This window comes from Hyposmocoma kahamanoa, unplaced genomic scaffold, assembly GCF_003589595.1.
Source record: "Hyposmocoma kahamanoa isolate Upper Pololo Valley unplaced genomic scaffold, ASM358959v1 84, whole genome shotgun sequence".
NCBI classification, from domain to species: domain Eukaryota; kingdom Metazoa; phylum Arthropoda; class Insecta; order Lepidoptera; family Cosmopterigidae; genus Hyposmocoma; species Hyposmocoma kahamanoa.
In genome coordinates this window covers 6,634,268-6,656,498 of record NW_020654229.1, presented here as the reverse complement: position 1 = coordinate 6,656,498, position 22,231 = coordinate 6,634,268, and the positions used below count along the sequence as shown (strand labels likewise).

General features: G+C 37.2%; 1 protein-coding gene and 1 long non-coding RNA gene across 2 annotated transcripts; one reads left to right on the top strand and one right to left on the bottom strand.

Moving 5' to 3' along the window:
- The first annotated feature begins 5,488 nt into the window (after positions 1 to 5,488).
- LOC113234535 lies at positions 5,489 to 15,188 on the top strand. The gene is made up of 4 exons (XR_003310798.1): positions 5,489 to 5,629; positions 8,226 to 8,297; positions 12,418 to 12,559; positions 15,036 to 15,188. It is a non-coding gene; the product is annotated as an uncharacterized LOC113234535 (long non-coding RNA).
- Positions 15,189 to 16,578: 1,390 nt separating this feature from the next.
- LOC113234441 (probable serine/threonine-protein kinase DDB_G0283337) lies at positions 16,579 to 17,897 on the bottom strand. Its single transcript, XM_026469750.1, has 2 exons — positions 16,763 to 17,897; positions 16,579 to 16,586 (listed from the first exon to the last, which is right to left on the bottom strand). Exons 1-2 carry the CDS (start codon positions 17,895 to 17,897, stop codon positions 16,579 to 16,581), a joined length of 1,143 nt encoding a protein of 380 aa, XP_026325535.1.
- Between the last annotated feature and the right edge of the window lie 4,334 nt (positions 17,898 to 22,231).

The following is a 22,231-nucleotide window of genomic DNA, read 5'->3' as shown; positions in this document are numbered from 1 at the left end:
CAATAAACTGTTCAAAAAAGTGGAACTTATGATCATCATTCAGTGCAGGAAAATGTCGTACTTCGGCCGCGTTAACCTTAAAGTCAAATAATATTTAATCCATAAATAATAAAGCAAATTACAACTCTAAACTCTACTGCTTATTAGGGGGAAGTGGGGCAGATTCGTACACTTGTTTTTAAATTTAATTTTGGGCACCTAAATGAAATTATAATTAATATTTTTTCTATTTAATTGATGATATAACTAATAAACATTACCAATTTAATCTTTTCTTTCATAAATAGCATTCAATAATTGAAAAATTTTGATTTTAACAAAAAAATGGGAAGTGTCCAATTCTGCCCCATCTGTGGGGTACTTTGATACATCGCTTGGGGCACTGAAGAATGTGTGAATCAACGTAGTGTGCCATTCCTGGTGGCCACGTATTATTAGCACTATGTGATCAAGTGTTCATTAAGTATGACGCTATATGTGCCTCCGCACCTGATCTATCAAGACTTCTTTCTAGGGCACCATTTGAAAAGTGTTCTTTGTAATGTAATCTTGGAAGTAGAAATACAGGAGGAAGAGCTGACTATAGCGCAAAATGTCACCAGTTCACCTCTTTACAATGATTTGTTGAAACAGTTTTATATTTTTCGTACAAAATAACTAATTCCTAGCACTTTGATACGTACCAAACTGCCCCTCACTAGTGTATAAAAGTACCCCACTGGTCAGTTTAGAAAATAATATTTACTTAAAAAAAAATCATTATATATTCTCTCAGTCACATCCAATTCTAGTTAATGAAAATACTAGTTTACCCTTGTATTAAGACATAAAACCCTGTAAAGTGAACAAAACTGCGGTGGCACTCGTGTTTGTGTCGCTTATTTTTTTAGTTAACGATTGTGAAAACACTTTGTGACCTGTCGAACGACGAGCTACGTCATCGCATGACTATTACTCACACTTACAAAGGCACGTTCTAGTATTATCACAACTAATTTGAAGACATGGAGATAATGCAGGTGTATGAATGTGCCCCCTGTGTCAAACTGCCCCGCTTCCCCCTAAGGCAGATTCCCCTGAGAAAAATGAACAAGAAACTCTAAGAGGTTGCTCTTTCTAAATATACATTTGAATACATTTATCATTACAAAATTCAATTTAAACATCTTACTTAGATCGAGAATACCTGAAAAAGCTAAACGTGTCACTACCACGGATTTTTGTCATCCACGTACGCAGAAGTTGTATAATAATCTTTAGTATAAAGTTTTTACAGGTCAGTCAACCGTGACCATGGCACCTGTAAAGGGCCCGAAACATTAGTTGGTTTGTTAGTTTCATTTCCTATAAAGTTTTTGTTTCACAATAGTTTTAAACCTCATAAATGGAAAATTTTGAATATCAATCGGAATCTTATTATAGAAGCCTTAATAAAGCCTTAATACATTGCCCCTTAAATTCGTTCATAAATGTACTGTGACGAGGAACAATAAGTACAAATTACTTCAGCTTATCATCCAAGACAAAATTACTGGAAAACGAAGTGTTGATAGGGGGCGGCACTCCTGGGTGAAAATTTTGAGAAAATAGTTAGGCTGTGGTACCACCACCACCTCTCTCTTTAGAGCTGCAGCAAAATCAGGATTGCCATGATGTTGTCCAACCTCCGATAAGAGAGGAACCCCAAGAAGAAGAAGAATCAACATCAACTCATTTATACGTCGCGTTGCTGTACATAGGTCTCCTCTCTCTTAAGTGAAGATATTTAAGCCATATAATAAGCCATATAGTCAGCCACTCTGGCCCAAGTGGAACACAAATAGATGAACGGAAATAGCTTACCAGGCTGATTAACCTGCTCGTACGCAATCGTTCTCCGACCAGATCTTTCCTTCCTACCGCTCAAGCTTTCAACTTCGATTTCAAATACCTTAAATAAAAGAAGGATTACAGAATTGTCACTCTTTAAAGCATACAGAGAATAGGAGACGATAGAGAATAGGAGGGGAAAAATGTTTGGAAATTTGTTGCGCAACGACGAACTATTGACGGTTGTTGTTGAGGGAAAGATGGAAGGAAGGAGACAGAGAGGAAGACCGAGAATGGCATTCTGTGACCAAATAAAAAGAAAGGTTAATGTGAGCAGTTACAGGGAGGTCAAGGAGTTGGCTATGGACCGTGAGGAGTGGAGGAGGCTACACCGACAAGAGCATGGCTCTTAAATAAAATGAATGAAAGCATACAGATCCCCTAAACCACCATCGAGGGATTGGACATAGGTTGGAATTCTATGTTCAGGGAGTTCCAAAGTAATAAAATATCCCTACGCTTCCAGATTTATACATGGCGAGCGGCTACGGAGTAAATGTTGCAACTTGGGCCTTTTTGAGGTGAGAGTGAATAGGCATTATATTGATTTGCTCCATCATCGACCTCATCGTCACATTCCATCAGGTGAGACGTAGGTCAAATGCGTATTTGTACTTTTATAAATATTTTCTTATAGTAGCAATAGAGGTCCCTTTTTATATATTATATATAACACCAAGTAGTAGGATAAACAAGTCGCGCGCCTTGTGGTAAGCGACGCATCTGTCCACAACAGTTACAATGCCACTCAGTGCTTTGAATCACAAAGTTCTCAGGACCACTGTCGCGTCTGTCCGTTACCCTTAGACATAACCAAACACGGAACAAACTCTACTGCTACCATATAAGTACTGCCATTTTACCAATTTCTGCCGCCAAGCTGTAATGTGAACATAACTGCGTCCCGATTTTGAAGGATAAGGGTACAAATTGAAGAAAAAATTGAAAATTTATTAAAAAAAGAGTTTCCGATGATATGAAATACCACCACGAATTTGCCGAAAACGATACCACCGAAAATGGCGGTTGGCGGTAACTATCCAGTTCTACTGCATTTATTGTTCTGTGGTAGACACCATACTTTTCTTATTATTTTACTATGGTAGAATCTTTACACTACACCAAAGGTGCCTTATTGGCATTACCGTCTTGATTAAAGGTACCTTAGGTTCGCGGTGCTTTATTGCGTCTTGTATTTTCACATGTTCCATTTCTTTATTAATCCATTCAACTAGCTCTCGAGATTTGCTTTTCTTTGAATCATCTTTTTTACTGTGTTCGTTCCATTGTAACTGGTTTGGGTCTCGAAGAGTTCCATATGGATATACAAGATTCCTTTTGTCGCAACCTTCTTCAGTGTTACATCGTTTCTTATGCTTATATTGGTGTTTAGAATTGCGGCCCTCATTGTAGAAAATGCCAGTATTGGTTTTCTTGTGTTTTTGGTAATGATTAGGTTGAATTTCACCTTTCGATTGATATGAGCTATAGTAGCTTGCCGCGTCTTTCAAAATTATCGCTGAAACTTTAAAGTTTAATGAATTTTGATTATTAAGATAAGTACCGTTTAGTTTTGCTCACAGAATAGAAGAATCATTCAGTCATTTATCCCCTAGTTAGCCACCCTCAGAGGTGGAATATTTTCTTGAATTTAATTGGGTCCACTTCAGAGGTACCGTCTTTCCAACAAAATGAGAATCATCGAAATCGGGTCACACATTTAAGTTAAAGCTTAACATACATACGAAATGGGAACCTCCTTTTTTAAAGTCGGTTAATAAAAATGGCTGACTAAGTTTTGTTTTATATGATACACGTCTTCTTTGCGATTTATAGCCCTGAGTGGCACTGGAACTGTTATGGACAGGCGTGTCGCTTACCAACAGGCGCACGACTCGTTCATCCCGCCATATACACAAGCAACCTTAAAAGTTCTTGGAATGACATCTATTTGCCAAGTTTTATTGAAATCGGTTACTGGAAAGTGCGCGAAACCGGATGCATTCCCTAGTTTGCCACCCTTAGTGGTGGGATATTTTCTTCAAATTCAAATGGGACCAATACTGAGGTACCCTCTTTCCAATAAAAAAAAAATCAAAATTGTTTTATAAACGCCAGAGTATCCGCGTAACATACATACAAAAAAATACAGTCGAATTGACAGCCTCTATCTTTTTTGAGGTCGGTTATAAAAGACACCCATGATGATGATGACATAGCGATAAGTGATAGTGAAAATCCCTAATCCGCATTGAGCCAGCGTGGTGGATTGTGGCCTTTATCCTAACCTGAGAGGAGACCGAAGAGGATAACTGCGCAAATTCGTTTAGTTGAATATTATTTGCACCGATGAATGTTATCTCTTGGAACGGCTTGTCCTTTCTATTACAATACAGCAATAAAATTAACACTTCTTTTACGTAAAACGTACACGGATTTAACTTTCTTGGTTCAAGATTATCAAGTTTAGAAACAAGTGCCAATGCATAAAAGTGTTTCAACTATACTCTATCCAATTTCGATGTAGAATAAATGTAAACAAACAACAACATATGATTTTCGGGTTTTCATCTCAGACTCCTTCACCTCAATTTCAATATTTTCATACGAAATTCAACTACTCGCAGGTTATCCATAATACTAAATCTTGAAGCCATGTTTATGATGAATATTATTCAACAGAAGTTTCAAATCACCTAATATGACCAGTAGTTAATTACGTGTAAAACTGTGTCATCCCTAGTGACTTTTTAATTTGAAGGGAGAGATTGCAAACATTCGAGCTAGTGGAAATTTAAATACAGAATCGGAAATAGATGCTGGATGATATAATATGTACGTAGTAAATTTGTATCATTTCATCTACCATCTAGCAGTAATATTAATATTAACAGACTAAAAAAACTTACGTTTATTCCTAAATCATACGTATCAATAAGTATTTTCTAAACTTTGTAATAATTGGCTAGGTAAGTATAACTTGTACAAAACCCAATTACCTACTTATTGAAATTCCAATTACGAGAGCAGGCCGTGGGCAGAGCAAGCCTTAATAATGAGCATTGAAAAAAATGTTCTGTTCCTATGCCATCATTGGTTGCCTAGCAATTTTTTGTTATTAAACATTCTACGTCGAATTTGACTAGATTAAAGTTGTTTGCCCTTTACAGATGGCAAGTGCGTTACCGGGACGGTTCTCTCTTTTATCCTATTATATTCTAAAGATTAAGCGATAAGACAAATCTGTGCAAATTATATTTCGACAATTTATACTACAAAAGTAAAAAAAAAGAATTTTTTTTATGCGGAACAGGCGAAATGGTACTTACTTAATATAACGAAAACAACGAAATTCATTATTCTACACAACGTTTCTATACAAAACGTTTACAAATAACATTTTTTAATAATAAATTCAGTACTTCACGTTATACATTGCAATAATGGTTTTTCAGATCATATTTTTTTTATTTTATATAAAAATTCAATTCGTTTTCGGTTTGCGTAATCTAGTTTTATAGTGTAATCATAAAGTTTTTAAATATTTTTCAGCAGTAAACATTTAGGGTTTTAACTGATGCGTTTGATAAGGTCTAACAAAATTCTTATAGTAGATGCCTTAAGATACCCTGACCACCTAACTATCATTGGGTTCTGAATAGATCAGTGTGATGGAAAGTGTTTAAGAAACTTAACTGTGGGCCGTAAAATCCATTTTGTTATGGCTCAAAATCAATCCCAAATGATCTTTATTTCATAGGTAAGCAAATTATATTTATCGGATTTTATCGGATAGTATCGGGTGTACTATGGTGAGTGCTCTGAAGAACTGTTCTACCTCATCCCGCCCCCCCTTTCCTGCTCCGAAGCATGCGTGCTGGCCTCCGTAGTCACCGTTTTACATTTTACAGCCAGTAGAGTAATATTGGACATTCCAGACCTCTAAGTGAGCGTGTCCTCACTCCGGTGTTCTAGAATTCCCAATCCGTGTCTTGTTTCCGATCGCCCGTAATCCTCTTTGCAATAATTCTACACAATATTATGAGTAAGCATGACAGTTACTTTTTACCAAATTGCTTTACAATTTATTGTAAGTAAATGAGAGACATTATTATGTTCGGAATTCATTGGTCGACCGTTTGTGTTCTCTTGATGCATATGTCAACTTTAAAACAAGAATGGTTAACTCGATCAGCTGGAAGCACCATGGGAAGTGACTTCCTGAGGACCCATGTGAAGATCACCTCACTAACACCTCACGAATACGTACGGCTGTAGTAGGGTAATATTGGGCACTGTAGCCGCACGTATTCCATCGCGAACTAAAAGATTTGGTGGCGCCTTCCTCTGTTGCACTGTTGAGAAATGGAACTCCTTTCCAGGGTACGTACCTATTCCCTTAGTCTTGCGATATGAGGTCCTTCAAACGAGACATGAAGAGGCATCTTGCAGGCATGCAGGATGGACGTGGCTAGGGCAATGATTGTATCAACACTGCACTAGGTTATAATTATTAATACAAATGTCGAACACTCATAAAAAATTCCTTCGATCCGGCCGGATTTGAACCGACGTCTTCTAGCATACCGTGCGTGATCTTTGTCTTAATCATTATAACAAACTAGTGGAGTAATTTCACATAAAAATAATTGAATATCAATTCAATAAATATTTAATAAACTGCACTAGGTTCCTTCACGTTTGGATTCCATTTTCTATTTTACATCAGGTGGAATGGAGTCATCTGCCTGTCATTTATATAAAAAAATTTAAACTCTACTGCTCATTTGTATGGCAGATTCCCCTGCGAAGAATGAGCAAGAAACTCTAGGGGTTGCTCTTTGTGAATATAGAATCCACCTGGAAGAGAGACGGCTCATTCAGAGTGCAGGTGCAGGCACGGCGGCGAATGCGGGCGCGCGGTTCTTGGCGGCTATCCTTTCATAGTGCCGAAGCTGCTACGAACGGATAGATCCACACGTCGAAATCGCAAACAAGCGCTAGATTAAGCACTGTATACCTAAATAAAAATACGGGCGAACCGAGCCCATAGCTCTACCGGCCACTGTGAACGTAACGAGTGTCCAAGTACATTTGATTTACACGTACCCGTGCCCCCCGACGCTCTGAATAAGGCAAAAGGAAGTTCTGAATTGGGGGAGCATTGGACTTCGAGGCTGTCTGCCAGATATTTGGCCTTTTCCTTTGGAGGATTTATTTTTAGGAGGATTTGGGTTGATTGAAGGCAAGGTCGGAAGGTTGAAAGAATCTGGGCAACCGTGCCGTACTTTTTTTTTATAACATCAAGTGTAATAATAATACTATGTAACCATAATACTTAAGTATTTTTGTTAGTAATCAAAGTCAAAGTATCGTTTATTCCATAGTTAAAATAAATTTACACTTGAAAACGCCACATTTAAGCTACTGCTCGTTTACTGCGCTAACTTCCCTGAGAAGAACGAGCAAGAAACTTAGGGATTGCACTTTTCAAATAAACTTAAATGCTATGGAATAACACTTTGAGTCAAATTTGTGTGGATTCTGGAGCCATGTCGTCTTTCCATACATCTTTATCTAACACGTAGTCTTCAATTTTGTAATACGTAATTTTCAATCAAAATATTTTTATGTAGTTTTTAAACTTAGGAAATGATAATCTTAATATAACTTTTTGGTAAAAAGGTATACACTAGTATACGTTTATAGTAACGTATATAGTAGTAGGGTAGTACTACCCCGGACGGACTCTTTCACATGGAGCTCTACTGCTACTAAATTATTAGTTGCCAGAAGGCTTGGTGGATGGGCTCGAACCCTTCGAGAACAGCTCCACTCTCGCTTTTATAGGAGCTGTGACGTTAGAACGGTGTTAAGAAGGGGTGTAGCTTACAATACTATAGTCCATTTGTTTAGGTACTTATCTGAATGTAAACAATCTTGATACATCTTTTTATTGGAACATACGCTTTACAAATCAATAGATATAAAAATAGGCATGCAATTTCATATTGAAGCTAAGTATCCATTCATTCACTCGTTCATTTCATTAAATAGACATTAGATTGTTTACATTTACTTAAGTACCTAAACAAATGATATGACTTCTTATTATACTATAACTACAGCATCTGTAGGTGTTTGGATCATTTTATTTCTTTTTGTGACAGCTTGAGGATGAACAATTTGACAGATTTCACTAAAATTATGAAGTACGTAAGTAAGTACGTACTGTTAAGAGCCATTTAATCAGTTTAAAACAGAAGATCAAGTTTAATTAGTCGGTCTAATGTAACATAATGTAACCCAGACCAGTGACTAGTAATTTTTCTTTAATTTTTTTACTTGAATTTCAGTATTTTACTTTGATCTGTCAAGAATCATGAAAATGAAGTTGTGGAGTAATTTTAAATACGTTATAATTGTCTGTAAGTATTTTTTTTTTATTAATAACCTAGCGGTAGTCGGCAAGGCAATGAGGACGGCGGCGAGCGCGACTCTTCTTGAAAATTATTTTTCACCTCACTAGCTCGGAAAGGCTTTCTTTCTCATTAGAAATCTGCGCTAAAAAGCGTTTTTGCCACGCTAGTGTGGAAAAGGTTTTTGAAATTCGGACTTGACGATGGACTGTGGTGCACACCTAACCTTGTCTTTCGATGAAAAAAAACATGACACGTTCAACTACGCGATTTGTCATACATTATAAAGGGTTTTTCATTAAGAGCGCTCGAACTTTGAAATGGAATAAAACAACCTGTTTAAGTGATATTGCCACAATTTTTATTTTATTTTAAAGAACATTTGATGACATTATGTATGGAATATAATTTCAGCCAAATGGCCACCGCCACTCCGCTGAATGTGGTGTATCCTGGTGGACCAATTTTGGATGACATTTTCGCATAAATGGGGCTCAATCTCATAAAGAACGCGAGTTATGTTGGCCTTCAGGGTAGCAATTGTCTGTGGTTTGTCAGCATAGACTCGAGATTTTACGTAGCCCCACAGAAAGTAATCGAGCGGTGTTAGATCACAAGATCTCGGTCGCCAGTTAATGTCACCACCACGCGAGATAACAAAGCCCTCGAACTTTAAAATAAATGTTTCCCGTGCAGTATATCAAGTGGCGCCGTCCTGCTGGAACCACATGTTCGTGAGATCCATACCATTGATTCTAGGCCACAAATAATTTTAAATCATCGTCCGATATTGGTCGCCATTGACAGTGAACGCGACTCCTTGCGCATCTTCAAAGAAATAAGGGCCAATGATACCGCCGGACCAAAATCTACACCAAACAGTGACCGTGAGTTTTTTCGGAGTGTAAAGGCACCTGATGGACCTCCTGTGGATTGTCGTCGCTCCATATCCGTCAATTTTGTTTATTAACAAAACCACTGAGCCAAAAATGAGCCTCACCACTAAAGATGATGTTCTTCCCGAAAGCAGGGTCAACCGCAAAATGGTCTAAGGCCCTATCCGCGAATTCACGGCACTGTGTACTTGGTACTTGGTGCAACGGGCTGATCCGCAACTCGACGACAAAGCGCCTATTTTGCGTGTGGTGGGTGCAGGGTCCTACTCGTGCCACCCAAGCTCCTCCAGGAATCTCAGCAGCCTCCTTGGTTTGCTGAAGACTTCGGGGAGCGACCTTGGCTCTCCAAGGTATTTTGCCCTGTAGTTGGCCACGCCGGAGCACTGAAGTAGGATGTGCGCAGCTGTTTCCTCCCCCTCCATGCACGCTCTGCATAGAGGGCTGTCTGTGATACCTAAATTGAAAAGGTGTTTATTGTATGGACCATGACCCGTTAGGGCGGCAGTTAGAGTGCGAAGCTCTTGCCTTTTAAGTTTAATTAGTATTCGAGATAGACTGGCATTGAGCGTTGGGAGTGCTTCCCTCGCCTGTCTACAAACCGTAAGGGTGGTCCATGTATTATTATGTGAAGATTTTGTACCTTTGTGTATAGTTGTTCTGGACCATTGGCAGGGGAGGGACACTATCGGTTCTGGTCCTACAGCGTCCGTCTCCGACCCTTTCCTGGCTAGTTCATCTGCTGCGTCATTGCCACGTGAGCCGCTGTGTCCTTTAATCCACTGAAGAGTTACGTGGTTTTGTATACATACCTCCATGAGTGCTTGATGGCATTCGTAAATGAGCCCTGAGTTTATGTCATAGCTATTCAGTGCTTAAAGTACTGACATACTGTCGGAGAGAATTCGAATGGAGTAGTTCTTTACTCTTCTCGCTATGATTGCTTCTGCCGCCAACTTGATGCCCATGCATTCAGCCTGGAATACTGTGTTGTGGTCACCAAACGCTGCTGATATCCTGATATTGAGGTCTTCTGAGAATACCCCAGTACCTGTTCCTGAGTTTGTTTTAGATCCATCTGTGAAGACTCGGACCTCTCTGGGGTTTAGTCCTTCGTTGGGATCTTCAAATAATTGTATCTTATATTTCTTGTCAAAGATGTATTGTTTTGGGATCCTATCCACAACCGCCTCCAGTAGCGGTTGCTCATTGACAGTCTTGTAAAAGATTTCTGTATGTGGGGTCCTCATGTGCTTCCAGAGACCGGCTCTGTTTAGACGCACTGCTGTTGACGCCGCTTCCTGTCTGATGAACAGTGGGAGGGGTCGAAGGTCCAGCATCGCTTCGAGGGCCGCAGTTGGAGTTGTCCTCATGCAGCCAGTCGTCGCCATGCAAGCGAGTCTTTGGAATTTGTCCAGCTTGTCGGTTGCGGTAGTCAGCTTGGTTCGTGGCCACCATACTATCGTGCCGTAACTGATCATGAGTCTTATCACCGCAGTGTAGAGCCATAGTGTTATCTTGGGTGAAAGTTCCCGTTGTTTACCCACCATTCTGTGGCACTGCCAGAAGGTGATAGCAGCTTTTTTAATTTTGTTGTCCAGATGTTTGTTCCAGTTCAACTTGTTGTCCAGTATTACTCCCAAGTACTTGACTTCGGTTGATATCTGTAGTTCTGTGCTGAAGAGTTTGGGTAATCGGTAGTTACCTAGTAGTCGTTTGTTGGTAAACATTACTAGTTCCGTCTTTGTTGGACTTACCGATAGTTCATATGCTCTGCACCATCTTTCCACAATTCGGAGAGCCGCTTGTGTAATGTCACACTGTATTGGCATAGTTTCCTGTTACCAGTATAGCTATGTCATCAGCATATCCTATTGTATAGAAATGTTCTTTGTTGAGTTTAATGATAAGGTCATTTACGACCATGTTCCACAGCAGAGGCGACAATACCCGTCCTTGAGGGCATCCCTTCGCTACTATGGCCCATGGGGTCTCATTTGCTGTTGTTTTTATTGTTCTTTGTTACAGCATGTTGCTAATCCAGCTAATTAGCACTTCATCTACTTTGTGCCTTTTCATTGCTGATTGTATGCTGGAGAAGTTGGTTTTATCGAAGGCTCCTTCAATATCTATAAAGGTGCCTAGGCAGATTACTTTGTCTTTAAGGGCCACTTCTATCTTGCCCACAACGGCATGTAGGGCCGATTCAGTGGATTTGCCTTGGCTGTATGCATATTGGTTACCATGTAATGGAATGTTCTTAAGCGCTCCATCTCTCAGTTCTCCGTCACATATCCTTTCTAAAGTCTTCAAGAAGAACGATGTGAGGCTGATTGGTCTGAAGGACTTCGCGTCAATATAGTCGGGTTTTCCTGGTTTCGGTATAACAGGCACTGCTTCATCCAAAACCAACCGGTTCTCTCAAATTTATTAATTAAACGACGGATTGTGGACTCTGCAGGACGACCATGAATACCATAAATTGGACGCAACGCACGGAACGTTAAGCGAACAGAGCACTGATTTTGAAAATAAATTTTAATAATTTCTACGCGTTGTTGAAGCGTGTAGCGCTCCATGGTGAAATGTCACGATTATATATGTTTTCCCGCCAAATTTGACAGTTATCGCTTTTCCAAGATGGCCGGTATCAACTTTCAAAGTTCGAGCGTCCCTATTGAAAAACCCTTTATATGTAATATAAATCCGTCGGGATATTTTATTCTTATTATTGTTGACATAAAATTGACAAGAATAACATTATTACTAATAACATATAAATATAAATTAATAACATATTTTGTTCATTAAATTATTTTAATTCGTCGAAGAATTAAAATAATTTCAATAATCACCCAAAATTATAAGTATGTACAAGCAAGGACAAAAATTTATGAGGTGCACATTCAGAACGCGTCCGAAGACAAACGCTTTTCGCATAAAAAACTAGTTTTTATTATTTCGACTGTTTGTCTTTCATCTACCATTTTCCTCGGTATAGTGAGGTGAAACGTTGTGTGTTTCGCTCGGCAGCAAAATTGTTTTGCGCCTAGTGCCTTGGAACCCTCGTTACGCTCAAGATCCTATTTTTGAATCAATCTTGGTATCCTTCTGCCAATAATTCTACTTGTAGTATCAACTGTTAAGTAAGTTGTATTTCAATGTGAGAAAAAAATATCGGGCCATTAAAATAGAAATTGTAACATTCTGAAGTATAACAAGTTAACATTTTTCAGTGACAGTCATTAGTACGACTGCATCAAGAGAAATAAACAACAAACCATTATATCGAATGAAAGCAACCACCAATAGTGACAATAACAAACTGGAACTGAATTTAACTGGTAAACTGTATAACCCTTACCACCCGGAAGATGGGTAAGAAACCTTTTTTAACCGCCAACGTAAAAAGAGAGAAGTGATTTACTCGTTTAATACACTAACCACAGTCACCTAAACTTCGAGGATTGTAGAGAATTATGTAACTATACTGAATGCTTTCGGGGAAAGGAATAATGTGGTCCTGTGTTGGGTTCCAGGTCACTCTGACCTCGAGGGTAATGAAACAACGGATGAACTGGCAAAGGCTGGTGCCAGGGAAGCCTTCATTGGTCCTGAGCCTTTTATAGGGATAGCACACAGCCTAGCAAAGCTCGCTTTGCTGAACGAAAGCGGACACGTTTCCCGTGAGGTGTGGCTGCAGACCAAGGGTCTTGAGCATTCAAAAGCCCCGATAGCTGCCTACCGTGCCAAACACTGTAGAGAAACTCTGTCACTGGACAGGAATGGCATCAGAATGCTGACTAGAACCTCAACAGGGCAGAAAGAAAACAGAGAATATAGACCCTGCCATGAGGCGGATGGAACTCCTGTGCATCTCTTCACCCAGTCCTACCCTCTAATGGGCTTAGAGAAGTTCCATACCGGGTATGCACAGGCCACACCCAGAGGACATAAAAACTGTCGGAGCCAGGAAAGTCCTTCAGTTCCTTAATGCTGTTGGCTTTGGTTCCGAACTGTAATCAGTGGTGATCACAATAGATCAGCATAAGCTGATGTGACCATAAGGTCGCAGTGATGAGGGGCCGCGTTAGATATGAGCGCCGAACTTAGTGACTTAATATTCGAAGATGTTTTCGAAAGGTCATAAACACCGTTCACTCTTGATTCCATGACAAGCCGCCACTGTTTGACGGTTAATGGCACTACTCTTGTAAACTAATTACCTATTGCCAATATATTACAATTATCGGAAAGGTAACCGACGTTGTTATTACCGCTACTAAAGCCTAGTTTTCACAAGACGAGTACGCTTGAACCGAGTACACTCGGATGACTACTCGGACGCCACTCGTAGCGTGTAAATACGTAATGCGAGCGCACTTGAAATCGGTGTCCAATCTTACAAGTATACTCTGATCATTTCATGAAAACAAAATGGCGCCAACTAAGAAAGAGCGAAATGAACGTGACAATACATTCTAGTCATGTTTTTATGTTTCTCGAATAAATTATTCTGTAATATTTCTATAATAATTTAATCTGTAACATCATATGAAATGCAAATAAATGTATCTTAATATAAATATGAAATTATTTGAAACTCTCAGTTGGTCACGTTTTAAAATCCATTTTCTGGTTCAAATTTTTCTCTTGGTTTGTTTTTTTCTCTTTCATAAGTTTGTACTTCAGCCATTAACATATCTGCTGCAACTCTTATGCCTCACAGTAGCAGATCAGTCGTCGTCATCTTCATTTTTCAAGAAAAAAAATGCTACTTGGACGCTAATGAACTTGTAAGGTATAAACCGAAAATGCGAGTAGACTATCTAACTCATACAAGCGCACTCGGCTCGAGAGCACTCGTATAGTGTAAACCCAGCTTGAAAGTCACCGCGTGTAGTCGTTAGCAGATAAAGGGTCGTATACTAGAACTCTACTCAATGCTCTAGTCAGGACTTGAGTATGATTCAAAGCACTAGAAATCATACTCAAGCCCTTGCCATTAGGGTCGTATTTCCAGTGCTTGAAATCATACTCAAGTCTGCTCAAATCCTAACTTGAGCATTGAGTAGAGTTCTGGAGTACGACTCTTAGATGACAAATTAAGTAATTTCATTTTGACGACATTGCCAGTATCTGAAAATCCCAACTTGTGTGAAATTTTGTTTTAAATATGATAATAATAATAACGTATACACTCAACATAGCCCCGCATTAGGGAAACCCTGTGCCGCAGCTGCCTTGGACACACACATAGACAACCACAAATTAAACCCACACTCACGAAATAAATAAATATAGGCCATACAAATATATCTTCCGGCCCAGTCCGGCAAGATAACCATCGGCGACGGAGACAGTTAAATGACATAACAAAAATTCCCTAGTTTGAGACCAAATAGGTACAATCAAGGGCACGTCAAGCTTTACACTTTGTACTTTAAACCATTCATATCGTAAGCGGCATAGAGTTGTATTTAAGTCTTAAGCGTCAAGCTTGACGTGCTCTTGACCTTGTGCTTTTATTTTTTTATTGAATTTATATTCAATTATTTTTTATGAATTTAGTCCACTAGTTTGTTATAATTATTAATTAATTTATTATTATATACAAAAATCGAACACAGAAAAAATTCTCGTCGACTTCTCCTAGCTAACGGTACCAGACGCTATGACAATTAAGCAACGGAACGAACCAGCCGGCCTGACGAATTTTTCTACGTGCTTGTTGTCGGAGCTTTGTATATGGTTTTCAACGACTTTTCAGCCGTAGCGCCATCTGGCAGTAGCAAATCTATGAAAGTATTCCGTCACCATTTTTACATTAATGTTGATTTTTTTCTTTTTTCAGTTACCTTGTCAAAGATACAGACCTAGCATCTGAATACGAGTTTAGTGCGGATGTCGTGTCCGATAAAATGTATATTTCCGATGAACTATTTCGAATTGTTCACTAATAATTAAATGTAAAATTAATTCTAATAATACACGTTTTACTTAATAAGTTTATTAAATATCACGCAATTATTTTTTATGAAATTTCTCCACTAGTTTGTTTGTTGTTGATTACTCCACATGGTCAATTGTATTTGCGTATTTGATATGTTTGGAAAACAATCACCATGTGTAGATAGCATGTGTGACAACGTATTTGCCTTGTCAGCCTATTCGACAAATACAGCAAACACCTAACATGCGTTACCGCGCGCTGGTCGGTTTCTCGATGCACATCAAAGGAGCCAAATACGCAAGTAAATCGGCCACACTCTGGTAATTTCATTATTTTAACTATATATCACAATAACTTTTGCAACACTTGTAACAATAGTTCCGAAGTTTACCGATAGATGGCATTGGCACAGGTAACGCAATTTCCGAATCGCATTGTTAAGATTTTCTCTACCGTAATGTCCTGTTACTAGTATTTTGTATGAAATTGATCTGTATGTTCTTCTACTTGACTATATGTGTAATTGTATTAGCAGTAGAAGCTCCTTGTGAAAGAGGTCATCCGGGGTAGTACTGCCACCTGACCTATTTCTGCCGCCAAGCAGTAATGTCTGCATTACTGTGTTCCGGCTTTGAAGCGTAAGGTTGCTGGTGACTTGTCAACTTATGTCTCAGGATGACGGGCGCAGTGGCACTGCCCCTCAGATATTTGCGATTTAAGCATACAAAGGTCAATGGATTTAAGGCTCTGATTGACACTGCAACTGTAATGGATAGGCCTATAGCTTACGTCAAATGACATTATAAAAAAAAACTCAGAATGTTCTGAATAGCACGGAAAGCACCCTTCGATTCGAGAACGATATACAATCGAACGATTCAGTTAAAATATCGAAGGTTCTGAATCCTGACTGGATTGGAACCAGAGACTTCAGCACACCATACGATCATACAATCACATGTGACGTTACTATGATGCCGCGAAGCCGTGGTAGCCTAAAAGTTTGCCCTAACGCCTGTCAAGCAAAGACCATGGGTTGGAACCATTGACTTACAATTAATTATATGGACGTCGGGTCCGCGCTAAAAAGTATCCGAACTTATAGGGCGTTAAAATCGTATACAGAGCGTCATTCACGCTTTAGTCTTCGTTTGTTCGACTGACAGCGAAGCAAGCAAAATTAGACAGTACTGCGATGACATTACAATTTAAATTCAACGTTTTAGCTTTTTCATATTCCTTTACATGTTACTTACTACGTTTAAATAGGTTGACTTGGGACATTTTTTTCGTGGTTTTTGTATTAGACCCGTCGTCCATTTATTTGTAAGTCAATGGTTGGAACCTTTAAGTTTCATGAGATTTTCGATGAAGAAAAGTAGTTTAATCACGAGATTAAACTACACGTCAAACAAACTTCACAACTCTTGGAAAACTCTGATTTTCATGACCCTGTTTGATGATCATGACTGTACTATACCAACGGTACAATGTGTTCTAGAAGGAAGATTTGGGAATAAAAATAAAAAGACTTTTAAATAACTAAGAAAATCTTAAAATGTGTATAACAAAAGTATTTATTGCAATTTAATACTAAAAAACTAAAAGTAGTTTTAATTTAATCTGACTTTTGTCTTTCTCTGCATTGTTATTAGTATTTTTATCACATTTCTCATTTTCTAAATCATTTTTACATTCTATTACACCTTTTTCATTTATGTCAACAAGTTTTTTGTTAATATCCATAATGGTTCCTTCTTTCTTTCCTTTCAAAATTTCAATAAAAACTTTTGTATTTTCGTCTTTATTGAAATGTTCTGGATAATCTTTAAAATGATCAAACGAGTTATCTTTATTTTCTGCAGCTTTTTGTCCTTGTTCTTCGGATTTTGCATCTTCCATGTTATTGAAATATTGCTTTTTACCATTTAAGCTTGTTTCATAGTCTTTCATATCACCATCTGTTTCTAACTCTTCGTTAGGGATATTGTTTTCTAAATCATTTTCTCTCATGAGTTTATAATACCGAACCATCTTAAAGTCGTTATTCTTTCTTGTGTTTCTGTGTATTGTCTGATTTTTGCCATTTTGTTCATTCTTTGTACTTTGTTCTTTCGATTTATTTTTGTATTTATTCGCTTCTGTTTTCGAGAACTCCATTCCACCATTCCCTTGAAATAAATTTTCAGACTCGATTGCTTGTTTTTCTTGCTTTATCTTCTTCTCCAGATATCCTTGGTTTCCAGGTTTATTTATAATATTTTCTTCATCCAATTCATTTTTTAAACTTGTCTGGTTACTTGGTTCATTGACGCCTGTATGTAGTTCCGTATCATTTTCTTTATTTACTTGATTTTTACGACCTCCTTGATAATACCCCTTACTCCCTCCTTCATTATTCTGAACTTTTTCATTTTTTACATTAATTGCAGATGTTTCGTTATTAGCCTTTTTTGAAGTGTTATTGTTAATATCGTTTGTATCTGTGATTAACTTTTTATTGTCTTTAGTCTTATTATTCTTAATACTTTCGGGAATCTTAGGCTCATTTATAATAGACTCGTCTCCATTGAAATTATTTATACTCCCATTGTTTCTTTCAAACTTTTTTTCATCCTGTTTAATACTAACACTTGTATTTGATTTTTCTTTGTCAGTAGCTGCATTATTTTTTTGATCCTTGGCAAGTTGATGTAACACGTTTGTATTATTTTCCACGCCTTTAACACCTTTATATTCATCTGCATGTTTACGTGTTTTCATATTTTCGTTTTTTAAAGTGTTCATATCATTTAAAATGTAATTATCAGCTACTGCACGAACACTATCAATTTTTGACTGCGTATTTTTGTCAAAATTTATTTCCCCACTGTCTGGGTCTTCTAAATGATTGATATAATAATTTCGTAGCCGATCTTCTAAAGTAATCGTCTCATTTAATTCTGAATCAATTACATTGTCAAACTCAACAGTTACTATATAATCAAGTAAATAATCTAATAGTTTTTGTCTTAAGGTTCTTATATTCATATAATCATTTTCTTTTGATCTTACATTGACTTCACGTAAATTGTGCATTACATCATTCATGATATTTTCAGATGAGTTATTTATTTTATTTTTGTTTGTAATGTCGTAAGCCGTATTAACAGATTTGTTATTAATGTTATTCCTAATTAAATATACGTTAGAACTTTCTAAACTTTCGTCCAAATTTAGATCTTTGTTATTTCTTCTGAGACTTTGTTTAAAATTTGCCTTTTCTGTTTCATTATTTTCATTAAGGTTTTTTGCCCAATGATTTGTTTCATCTATAACGTGTTTACTATCATTACTTGCTTGATTTTCATTAAAATCTTCAGATATGTCGTCGTGTTTAAATTCATCTATGTCACTAATCTTTGACGATGAATTACCATTTTGATTATTATGAATATTTTTAGACATATCAAGTTTATGAGACTTTTCAATGTTATTGCCTTTTAAATGTTTATCGCTGCAGTTTTTATGTTTCGAATGTTTCATGTCATTACATTTAATTACATCATTATTATCATTATTAATGATTTTATCATTATTCCTGTCCGATGATATATCAAAAATTGAATTGAATACTCTGTAAAATGTTTCCTTTATGTACTGAATTTGTGCTTGTATTAGCTCTTGCCATGTAGGACTATAGGGATAATTATCTTCTTTTTCCTTATCATTATTTATCGTATTATTGTTATTTATTTTAGTCCCATTTCGATCAGTATTCGAAACTGTAGGTAAGTTATTTTCAGTGCTTCTTGATATTGTCGAATGTAGACATAATAAGAGGGCCAAAACCCAAAGTAGAACTGAAAAAGAACAACATAATCTCAGTACAGTGTCCTAAAATACCGACCTCAAAAGTACGTGGAATAGATATAATTGCCAACTTTATTGAAATTGGTTACCGGAAAATGTGCAATACGGGACTTGACACAGGAGACAATAAAAATTGGTTTTCACTACTCAAAGTATATTGAGAGAAAAACGCCTTAAATTGGAGAATAGCAAAATCAATCATTAAAATACTTGCTCCTTATAATAAAATTTAGGCGCTATTTATGAAAATGAATCTTTATGCATGAGGAGCCACCCTTAAAGGTGGGTGATTTTCTTCAAAATTAAATGGGACCACTATGGCGGTAGGTACCCTCATTCCAACAAAAAATAATCATGAAAATCGGTTCACAAATACCGGAGTTATCGCGTAACATACACACCAAAAAAAAACATACAGTCGAATTGAAAACCTCCTTTTTTGGAATACAGAAAAAAAAAGAAAACTACATACAAACACAAGTCAATATTAGGAAACAGTTACTCATAAATGTTTTATGACTCGGAGAGAACATCATTTGATTTTTTATCCGGGACTTAATCACGTATAAAACATATTTTAATTACCTCGTTTCGGACCATGGTATCGAAGAGACTGAAGAGGCGGGTGTCAGCATCTTCTAGCCGTGCGAGTTTTTCTAACTGGGTAGTTGTTGCACTTGATCTCAATTATTTATTTGTGCACTAGGCTTCTCTCCAGACCGACACACAACACTCACAACATCCGGCGACTTGTCGGGCGATATTTGATGTTGTTTTCGTCGAGGTAATTAAAATATGTTTTAAACGTGATTAAGTTCCGAATTAAAAATCAAATAATGTGTGAAAATCGTGAAAGTTTAAATCAAAGTATCGGAGAGAACATATCTACATATTTACAAATATCATTGTAAGTTCTACACATCCGAAAGATAGGGCTATTACACGTGTCATTATTGGTACGGCAAGATAACGAAAACAGTCTTTGAACACGCATGCTGCCGATCCTAAACGAAACATGGCATAACAGTTCACTGGCGTCCAAATTATAATTAATAATTTTATACAAAGTAGAGACTTGGGGTCGTATTCTAGAACTCTATTCAATGCTCAAGTCAGGATTGCACTGGCAACACAAGCACTGGAAATACGACCCTAATGGCAGGGACTTGAGTATGATTTCGAGTGCTTTAAACCATACTCAAATCCTGACTTGAGCATTGAGTAGAGTTCTAGAATACGACCCTAAAAGAGTAAGCCCAACATGTAGAGGTGTAACCTTAAAATATTTGAGCGTCGCCTCATACGTTTACGTTTATTATTTGTTTATTTATATTAATCGAAGCACAGTGAACGAAGCTTTCTTCGCGTCCACTTAAGGTTCACAATTCCAGAACTCGGACGTTCCTGAACCTGTGTCCTTTACAATTCTATAGACCATGACAAAGCCTCAATTTAGAATTTCAATCTGTGTCCTTTACAATTCTATGGACAGTGACAAAACCTAATTGGCACGCGGAGCTCTTTAGGTAGAAGTCTTTTTTCTTATTTAGGAACTTTTATACAATGTATATGCCAGTTCCATCGTACTCTAAACTATAGCTTACATGTCTGGGCGGCGCTGTTGGAGAGCTGTTTCAACGAATAGTAATAATATTTTTATGTTTCGTGTGGGGATTGCTTAATGTACAATTTATAACAATTAATAGGTAGAAGTCCTTAATCACAATTTGGGGTCAAAAGTGTTTTTTTCGTTATAAATGGCTGCCGAAAAAAACTTATTCTGATTCAGCAAAAATTGGCATGCGGAGACATCTAGAAGTGCCTGTTAAAAAGTTTCGTCTATACCACTAAGTTCAACTATAACTTCAATCAGTTGAACTAATCGAACACAAATATTCCAATTAGTTCAACTAGGTACAACTTGTCAAAAAGTTGAACTTATTGGACAAAATTCATCCTGTTAATTCGACTTTCCAATTATTTAAACAATAGTTCAACGTATAACCGTTAAGTTGAAAATTTTGTTGTTGTTGTTGATATTAAACAATGAATAAATATGTAATTAAATAGAATATAATGATATAGAATAGATAGCAAAGTTTAAGCAATAACTATAAATCCAGATTTTATGCATGTATAACACACCTCTACTATTGCGATGCCTTACTGGGCCCATAATATTAGCTTAACATTAACTTATATTGTGGATGGATAAATAAATAAAAATATTGTTTTATATATTTTATATAATGTTATTAACGTTATTTTTTTAGCCGAGTTAATTAGTTCAACCTACATGTTCGCTCCTTCCTAGTGCGCTTACTATTTATATGTAGTAACACATAAAGACAATAAGGAATATTATCAGTTATTCGTTAAACTAATATTTAAATAATTGGAAAGTTGAACTAACAGAATGAATTTCAACCAATAAGTTCAACTTTACAAAAATTGTACCTAGTTGAACTAATTGGAATATTTGTGTTCGATTAGTTCAACTGATTGAACTTAGTGGAATAGAGGAAGAATCGTTTTATGGTCAAAATGAGTTTTTCGCCATTTTGAAACATGGCGGCCGTACAAGCGTTCCTTGGTGGCAGATAAAAATTTGCTCTAACCCGACTGTTAATCGACATGAGACATAGAGACAGAGACCACCATAGGTGTTGAATAACAATAACTAGTCAAAATTTATTTTTTAATTTTTTTGGCTGCCACTACAAGCGTTTTTTGGCAGCAGAAATAAAATGTTCTTATCCGGCTGAAAATCATAATTTGGGGTAAAAATTTCGTTTCCTCCATTTTTCTTTCTTCAATGTAAATGGCTATTACGAAAACTTACTTTACTCGCGCTGAAAATTGGTGGTAAAAATATATTTTTGTAATTTTTAAACATGACCGCCGACAGTGAGCTTGCGCAAACACGGCCGATGCACTGCACCAGCTTGGCAGTCCCATCAGCACTCTAAATGCGTTGTTGTATGGAACGCGCAGGTCGCTATAGGCACGTTTCGTATACCTCGCCCACAGGCTGCTCGAGTAGAAAGATTGGCTGTAGAGAACGTGTACTTACCCGGTCTCATGGCGAAGGTCAACTGAAGTTTGCATTTAACTGCTCGAGTTTTAACATTTAACGCTTCACACGCATTTTTCTTCTATTTGTACCCTAATTAAGATGATATTAATTTTCCAAGCGTTAATTAACTTGCAAAGAATAAATAGATTTAATATCAACTAGCCACCTT

Excerpts from the sequence above, each read along its gene's own strand:
- LOC113234441 (XM_026469750.1), bottom strand. The coding sequence starts at position 17,897 with ATGAAAACACGTAAACATGCAGATGAATATAAAGGTGTTAAAGGCGTG.